Source organism: Syngnathus floridae, chromosome 9, assembly GCF_059516105.1.
Source record: "Syngnathus floridae isolate MCC-2025c chromosome 9, RoL_Sflo_1.0, whole genome shotgun sequence".
NCBI lineage: Eukaryota > Metazoa > Chordata > Actinopteri > Syngnathiformes > Syngnathidae > Syngnathus > Syngnathus floridae.
Window position 1 is genome coordinate 10100581 of NC_142421.1, and position 8562 is coordinate 10109142.

General features: G+C 41.6%; 2 protein-coding genes across 2 annotated transcripts; both read left to right on the top strand.

The window, feature by feature from the left end:
* Nucleotides 1-715: 715 nt before the first annotated feature.
* On the top strand, nucleotides 716-3396 carry LOC148393420 (uncharacterized). The gene has a single exon (XM_088385946.1). The coding sequence runs from the start codon at nucleotides 815-817 to the stop codon at nucleotides 3095-3097; it is 2283 nt and encodes a 760-aa protein (XP_088242072.1). The 5' UTR covers nucleotides 716-814; the 3' UTR covers nucleotides 3098-3396.
* A 171-nt stretch (nucleotides 3397-3567) lies between these two features.
* On the top strand, nucleotides 3568-7021 carry ntpcr (nucleoside-triphosphatase, cancer-related). The gene is made up of 5 exons (XM_088385947.1): nucleotides 3568-3716; nucleotides 4346-4508; nucleotides 4584-4686; nucleotides 5908-6117; nucleotides 6575-7021. The coding sequence occupies exons 1-5, from the start codon at nucleotides 3683-3685 to the stop codon at nucleotides 6641-6643; spliced, it is 579 nt and encodes a 192-aa protein (XP_088242073.1). The 5' UTR covers nucleotides 3568-3682; the 3' UTR covers nucleotides 6644-7021.
* Nucleotides 7022-8562: the final 1541 nt, after the last annotated feature.

The window sequence follows — 8562 nt, forward strand, 5'->3', positions numbered from 1 at the left end:
TGGGGAAAAACTTGTGAACCAGATAGCGTATGCGCTTTTAATAAATTTAAAGTTTGAAACCTGTAAATTGTCTTCATTCTTCCTTCAAATTCATTTGAATACAATAAATTCCGCGTCCAAGTGAGAACTACTGAAATGAACTTCTTTTCCCATGAGGCACCATACGACGCCATAATCTTGCGACATCCGTTGCCAAGGCGACGACAGACGCCGAAAGATGACCGTCCTCAGGTCAACTTGGAGTAGTGACTATTTTACTTTTTTCCATTCATTCTCATCGCAGGTCACAACAAACAAAAGGGGTTTCAAACTAACTAAAAATTAAAACCAGAAGTTGTAAAACATTCCTTTGTGAGCATTAAGAACAGTATAATTTTGGTTACCGTACAGATTTATAAAAAAAAATAGTAGACGCCGTCACCCGTTTCCATTATTTCATTTCAGCTTCATGTCTTATAGTTTTTGCGTGCGGAGCGCGCGCGCGTGTGTGTTTTTGTATATTTTTGTTCATGCTTTTATTTATATTGAGCACGTAGGAGCTGGTATAAGAGGTTGCCTCTATAATATATAAATTGATCCAATCCAATTGTTGTTTTTTACTGGGCCGTATTTTCCTTCAGCTCGCAATTGTTCAGTTGTAGCAATTTACTGTCAAAATGTGTTATTTTGTGAGTTCTGATCCGGATATCCGGGTTGATGTGGTGCCACGGTGCTTTCTTTCCGACAGGAGATTCAAAACTCCCACCGTTTGAATGCAACATCAGCCAGCAGCTAGCTCGTATGCTAGCTAATTCTCAATGTTGTTGTTGTTGGTATGTGTCAAACCCACGTCGCTACTATAATGTCACAACGACCGGATGAGAACCCGAAACGAGAGACTCTGTTTTCATTTGAGCTTTTGGTGGAATACATTCGAATTAACAGTGAAAGAGAGATCTCCGACAAGCTCGCTGTTGGAATCCGACTCTTGGACTTTCCAACGCTGCTCATTTATCCGCCTGAAGTGAGAGGAGCTAATAGAAATAATCACCTACAGCATGAAAAGGACAAGCGATGGGTATATTCGTTTAATAGAGGCAAGTCGTGTTTCTTCGAAATGAATCTCGACTCTCTGCACACGAAACTCATCAACACCCCTCTCTATGTTATGATTCTCGATGTGAAAGACGAGATACCCAAATTATTAGGGACATCCCTCATCTCGTTGGCTTCCATCATTAACAGAATTAGACACGACTCCATTGAACACGATGTTGTTAGTTGCTCATCTTATGGAGAGAGAGGGTCCGTGTGCGTGAACAACCTTGCAGAGGAGCCAGTTGGAGTTATTTCTCTGAGTTACAAACTGCTAATTGTGGGAGACAGTCTACCACCGCATGTGACAAAAATCATACCGGTCTCCAGTGAACAATGTGCTCAAGAAGACATCATGAAGAAAAGGGCAAAAGAAAAACTACATTCTGGCTCTATGGGAGTTAAGTTTCCCACGCAGGACAATTCTGATGATGGATGGAATAATGTGGAGAAACAAGCTGTGTTCACCCAAACAGAACATGACCCAATAAGCCAAATTCCTCACACAGTCCAAGAACATAAGAGCTTGGATGAGGACCTAACTGTGTTTTGTCCCCCTTGTCTTTACTATTGCAATTCTGGCAAGGAAAAACGTAAACCCCAAGGAAGTGAGTACAGATTAGTTCAATGCGAGTCACCAGTGGTATCACACAAAGCGACATTTTCCGACAATGAAAGTGGTAATTCCTTACCAACGGACCAGGCATTGCAAAATGAGCCCAACGTGTCTGCAAGTGTCGCTCCAACAGGCCTCGAGGAAGCTCTGAGACCACTGCCTCTCCTTAATGCTCTTTTTCTTGAACTGTCACAGTTAAATGTCCACAACCTGCACCAGCCGCCTCTGTCGAATCATCCAGACTTGGCCTGGATATATAAAACAGTTTCTCCTGAGGCTTCGGGCAGACAATGGAGCGCACCAAAAACAAGACCAGAGCAAGAAAGCAATGTGGACATCACTTCAAAGCATTTGCATTCCCCCAGAATAATTTCGCCCCAAAGTATGAAGGCTGAGCTCAAAGAACCAATGCAAAGCAACCAATTTGAGGCTTTAATTGAGAGTAAACCACACAGGAAAAAGTTAATGTACAGAACAACAAAAACATACAATCTAAGGCGGCAAAAAAACTGCACTGTGGTGAAAAATCGGGACTGTATGGCATTACACACAGCCAATCAAACACGGCCAAGTGCAAGTAAAGTGGAGAAAAAAGTCAAAAGTTTCATTCCTAAAGAAAATATGAAGACGCAAAACATGAAAGAGGTCTCTGTTGTGGAGGATACAACAAAGCCAAAACATGAAGATAGATCTAAGTTGGAAAGTCCGAAGCAAGACAGTCCTAAGCAAGAAATAGACACTTCATCTATCTCTCTCTCTTGTCTTGATGATGATGCCACAAGCAACCAACTCCCCAAAATGATCCTGACGTGGACTAAATCAGAGAGCCAAATTATAAAACTGGACTCTTGCAAAAGTAGTAGTCACAGCAGCCACAAGTCTGTAGTGTCAGACTCTGACAAGGAAGAAGAATACGCAGATGACTTTAACAGTTTTGAGGCCAGCGAAGCGGACACATCCAGTAGTCCAGAATCTGCCAAGTCGAAGGTTCCAAAGCCTTCTTTTCTCACTTCAGATTCAGACTCGGAACCCGTTAAGGAAAAACCCCTCCTCCCTGCGCCCATTAGAGGTCACAGCCCCGTGCAGCGGGTTCTGAGAGGCACGCACCTCATCCAGCCTCGAACACAAGACTCTGCACCCAGCTTCTCTTCTGAAGATCTATCAGCCTCCATGCAAATGGGACACTCCAAGAAACAAAAAAAGGAAGAGGATGCTGGAGTTTCGTCCCCAAGAGGCCGAAAGAGTGAGAGCAGCAGCCTCGTTTGGCGAGGTTCTTCAGACTCAATGTGCTCTGATCCACTGGAGGCTAAGGAACTGGAAGATGACCTTGGATCCCTGGACTTCAGAAAAGAGTATCAACATATATCTGAGCTTGCGGCCTTCAAGCTCCCTGGTTACACAATGTAAATACAGTGCACCACAAAAATAAATACATAGGCTTTTAGTATTATATTGAGTATTGTTTACGTATGATTGTATTTGAAATAAAGATATTTCATGTGGGAAAAGGCTCAATTATGCAACAGTTTTCTTTGAATATTTTACATCAATTTGTATATATTTGTAAATAATATATGTAGATATGTGTGTGTATCTTTGAAGCCTTGCAATGGCAAGGTAATGTTGAGCAATTGTCAGGTGTCATCTTTTTTCAATTTTATGCAGGACATTATCGTCATGGCACATTAATAAAGTGTTTTTTTTTATCGTGCTGCTTTATCCTTTATGCAGTACACCTCTAAGAACTATTTTTTTAAGTTTCCATGTATTCCAAGTATTTCCTGACCATTGAATTAAAACTGCTCGAATATAAAAAAATATCATACATACTCAAAAGTTAAATTGCTTTTCCAAAACCAGGCGTCGTTTCCAATAAGTCTAACATGATCAATGTTTTTTTTTTTATTGCGTTTTCAGTCGTTCAAGGGACTTCTACGCATGCGCGGTCTTTGTTTGCGGAAGTGAACCAGCGTGGCAGAAGGGAGCGACCAAATGCTCAGGCATGTGTTTTTGACAGGACCGCCAGGTAACAGTTCACACATTGGACTCACTACATTCAAGAAACTTATTAACAGCGACTTTGCTCGTCACTCCACCAAGAAAAAGAAAATTTAGATGAGGCCAGTATAATCTGTTTTTTTTTCTCCGATCAGAGTTTACGATCAACTCGTTCAGTAGTAAAGATCTGCTAACCCTTTTCTTCCCACAATTAAATTAAAGAGGAAATATATTGATAAACAGAAGAAGTTATTGTAGTCTGTTTTCCTTAACGAGCAACTAATGTCCACAGGATACGCAAGTGTGAGCGGAAAGATGCACGGATTTACAATGTTGTCAGGTGTCCTCGTCTTACGACGGTTACGAACAGCGCACCTCTAGTAAAGTCACGAAAAGCCACGCACAGTTAAAGTTGTAGGCTACATTTGATTGTTTTATAAGCATAGCCAAGTGTTTTGCATATCAATATTAACTTTAATTAGAACTTGGACAAACTAAGTGAAATTAGATTTCCCTCAGCTTCCTGATTATATATACTATATGGCACTTTATGACAAATTCTGGTTACGTCACCGCCGTAGGAACAAAACTCCATTGTAAACTGAGAATTTTAATACGTGAGAATTTTCCATGAGTTAAACAGTATTCTTGTTGCAGGTGTGGGTAAAACCACTCTGGTCCAGAAGGCGTGTGATGCACTAGTGTCCTCGGGTCAGTCGGTGGAAGGCTTTTACACGGAAGAGGTTAGGGAAGGAGGCCGCAGAGTGGGGTTTGATGTGGTCACAGTGAGTGGCGAAAGAGACCACCTGTCCAGAATCAGGTCAAAGGAATGTCAAACAAGCTGCTCTTTTTGATGTTGTGTTTGAATAACCCCGGCATGCATTTCATCCCACAGAGATGTTGCTGGTGACTCTCATGGCAGACGGGAGTACAAAGTGGGACAGTATGTTGTGGATTTACCTTCATTTGAACGCCTGGCCCTCCCCCTCTTCAAGAAGGTACGCCACACACTGTCGAGTCTGTTATCATCAACAGATCATAGCTGCCTTTTATTCCTGCTTAACAAATCATCAAACCTTTTGATTTGTCTCAAACCAGAGAGCATAATTGGAAGCCTGCATAAATTCCAGAGTGACATTTTTAGTAGCAGTGGTGCCGTCTGGCTCTCTTTGACCATGAATATCCTGCTTGTAAAGTGAGCCCGGAGCGCCGCCTACACATTAGCTGTAAAGAAAGGTGTCATGGTGCTGCGTTTTCTTTTTATCTCTTGTAAACGTTTCTCTCTAATCATAGTAAACCATGGTCTGTGTACTACCATGTCTTATTCACATGCTAACATGATGACATTTTTCCTTTTGTTAGACTGACAAAATGGTTTTTGTCATTCATTTAATACAGAGGTAGTGATAATTAATTGGCTGTTGATTAAAGAAATGAAGCAAATTTGGATTGCCGTACTTGACAGGAAACCAGCATAAGCCTTGTTAATTTGGTCTCAACTCATTTGTGGCCTGATGAAGAACAACAACATATCAGCAAACGTGTAAACAGGGTTTTTTTTTTTCCAGAAAGGTTGTGAAAACTTGGCAAACTTTCATCTTCTTTGTGGAATACCCTCCAAATATATGCTATTGCACAACCACTCCTCCAGGTCGTAATGCAACAATCACTGTCACGATCTTACAGCTCTAATGTTCTTGATTCATACCATGGCTCCAGCCTTGCTGTGAGGATTATGCATATTCTCCCAATGCTCGCATGAGTTCTTTCCGAGGACTCCTGGCTTCCTCTCACATTCCAGAAACATGCATGTCGTGTTAATTGAAGACTCTAAATTAACCATAGATGAGAATGTGTGTTTGAATGGTTGTTTTGAATGTTCGTGCCCTGTGATTAACTGGCGGCCAGCCTAGGATGTACCCCGCCTCTTGACCAAAGTCAAATAGGGGTATGCTCCAACTTGTCCACAATTATAAGGAGGATAAATCAATGGACAAAATGACACTAATGGCATGGGAAAAAAAAGAGTTCTGAACTTTCAGCCATTGCCCCTCACATTGTTTTATTGCAACCCACTGAATGAAAGTAAGTAGTGGGTTTACATACAATACACAGAGAGTACTTTGGTGGTGTGATTGTTCTTACCGAACAGATCAACATCAAATATCTGCCTTTGCTTTATACACACAACCTAACATTCTGTGCTATCCTGTGTCCAGGTGAGCCCAGAAGAGGGAACTGGTAAAAAAGTGTTTGTCCTTGACGAGATTGGGAAAATGGAACTCTTCAGCCAGCCGTTCATCAAAGCAGTGAGGCAGACATTAGACGGCTCTTCTTGCACGATCTTGGGCACCATTCCCATCCCCAAGGGGAAACCGCTTGGCTTGGTGGAAGAGGTGCGCATGAGGAGCGACGTCAAGATCTTCACCGTGAGTACAAATACTGTACAGTTGCTAAGAAAAAGGGGTTGGGGGGGGATCAGGATATGTAGGTCAGTTTTAAGAGCTTCTTGCAGCCATAGGACCATGTTTACATTCTATCGCAGACACATGTATGTTGTGTGTTGCATAGACTAGAGCCATTCCCTGCATGATCCTAAGCCGATAGCAGGATTAACATCAAATCATGCGTGACTGATTAAACAACAAAGGCTTGACTGAAATGTCCAAATAATTAATCATGGGGGACCCCATTATGGATATTGTCATGCTAAGTACCAGTATTTACTTATCCTGCACGAGGTTACAGTATTGAGTAGTGTAACCTCATGATGAACCGTTTCTCCCTTTGAGCGTGATCATCATCCATTGTATGTTTGGCGTTCATCATCAAATACCGTTTGTTTCGCCTCTCAAAGCAATATTCATTGTTTGTTGTCCCGCCTAGGTGACAAAGGAAAACAGAAATGCCATTCTGCAAGATATTCTCTCAGCTCTTCGGGAGGGTTTAAAATAGTAACGCTAACACAACTTTAGGAAGGTAAACATGCAATTAAATTCACCTGATACCGTATTTTATTTTTAAAGTATGCTTCCATGTATTACAGTAGATTTGTGACCTGTTCAACGGGTACACAATTTTTTGTTTTGCATTGTGCCTGCTCACAATGGATTCAGTGCAGAATGATTGATGGATTGCATAGCAGTGCATTGCATGGCCTTGTGTTGTCAAATTGCTAGTTTTCACAACTATTCTTGCACATTTGCAATCATTTTGATTATCCCCAATTAAAGACAAGTGCTCATTAGAAATCAATTAACATACTGTGCAATATTTATATTTGTAAGCTTTATCATTTGGATAATAGGAAAATAAATGTTTTGGTTCTCAGTTGTTTAGGGTTTGGCTTCCATTCTTCTCCATTTGGAACTTTATATTACACACACACGCACACACACACGCACACACACACATGAATAATACTCGATGGATATTGAGCCATATGTCATAAACTTCCAAAGTTCTTTTTTTTTTTTTTTTGAAGTTGAAAGCCAGCAAGAATATTGGCCCCCTTTCCAAAGAGTGTCCGGTCATTTCAAAGTGAAACTCGAATTTTGGCTTATTTTTAGTATCACTTGCGTAAGTGATGTAAGCTGTCAGGCCAGCCGCAGTGAGCGCAGCCAGCTGTGATGTGCGTCAGACATACTGCTGCGCCAGCATCTGCTCTTTGGCCACCTCTGACGTCTCGCCAATGGTTGGCACTCCAAAGCGGCGTTGCAATGGTGCCGCTTCTGTTGCGGTATGATAGTGTGTGTTACTTGGGCACATATTTAAAGGCTGATTGGCGTTGTGGCAGTCCACAGTGAGGTGGCACCCGCCACTCTGGATTGGCAAACAGACTGCTGCATGAGAGCAGAGGGATTATGTAAGAGTGACCTTTTCCAGGTTTATCCCTTAAGTGCTGTCTGGATACCTTTTGATGTGTCATGATGTGATTATATGCCACGGTGTACTTTTGGGTTTTTTCTAAGCTTGAAGCATATTGATGACACTGCATAGAGAGCCTACCATCATTTTCAGCATTTTCACCCAAAGTTACCGGAAATAGGCCCCAGTCCACCCACAATGCTAGCGCTAAGGCTAATGGATGGATGGATGGAAGATGGATCATCAACACAATGTGTTTAGTGACACTTTCCTGATGTGGCCATACCATGCCCGCTCTTTCAATACTATAAATACCACATGTGACCATTGTGCAACTGTCCTCGGTGATGTGAAAGCATTAATGTTCCCTAAGCTTGGGCAGCATCGCGTTAAAAGCCACGCCGAATGGATATGCCTTAATATCCATATCTCCGAGGTACATTTGCTCCAAGCTGTGGGACAGATGTCTGTCTGGCACCTCGCTTTCTTTATCCCTTCACACAGAAATTCAAGGAGCTTACTGACAATCTAGGACAAAAGAGAGCTTGCAATGAGAGAAACGGAGCTTCAAGATATTGCTGTCAAGATATGCTGGGTGACAGCAGCTGTAGTGCTGTGCAAACATAGCCTTGTTACTTTTTTTAGGAGCATTTTTGTCATGATTTAACAATTTCCAGGTGTCTTCATAAAAGGCCTGATATTCTATCAAAAAACTGCCAAGGATGAATAATTACAGCACACTTAATATCCGACTAATATCCACAACAACTTATTGTGTCTTCTGTTTTTATTTGATTCAAGTGTGATGTAAATTAATTGTGGGATGAATTAATTACCACCCCTTTAATTAAGTTGGATTTTCTTTTTTCAAATTGTGTCCCATATGAGACCCTTTGAAAGCATACGCAGAAAGAATTTATTAGAAGCATGTGCAGGCTGTGACTTTTCACTTTCTCCCCTACACTAAAACAGATAGTAGCAGCGACCTGAATGTCCAAAAGGGTCCA

Bases quoted from the DNA above. Each gene is read 5' to 3' on its own strand.
- ntpcr (XM_088385947.1), top strand. From the start codon at position 3,683: ATGCTCAGGCATGTGTTTTTGACAGGACCGCCAG. The intron at 3,717-4,345 runs GTAACAGTTCAC...TTCTTGTTGCAG, and splicing joins GTTTTTGACAGGACCGCCAG to GTGTGGGTAAAACCACTCTG. The intron at 4,509-4,583 runs GTCAAAGGAATG...TTCATCCCACAG, and splicing joins GACCACCTGTCCAGAATCAG to AGATGTTGCTGGTGACTCTC.
- LOC148393420 (XM_088385946.1), top strand. From the start codon at position 815: ATGTGTCAAACCCACGTCGCTACTATAATGTCACAACGACCGGATGAG.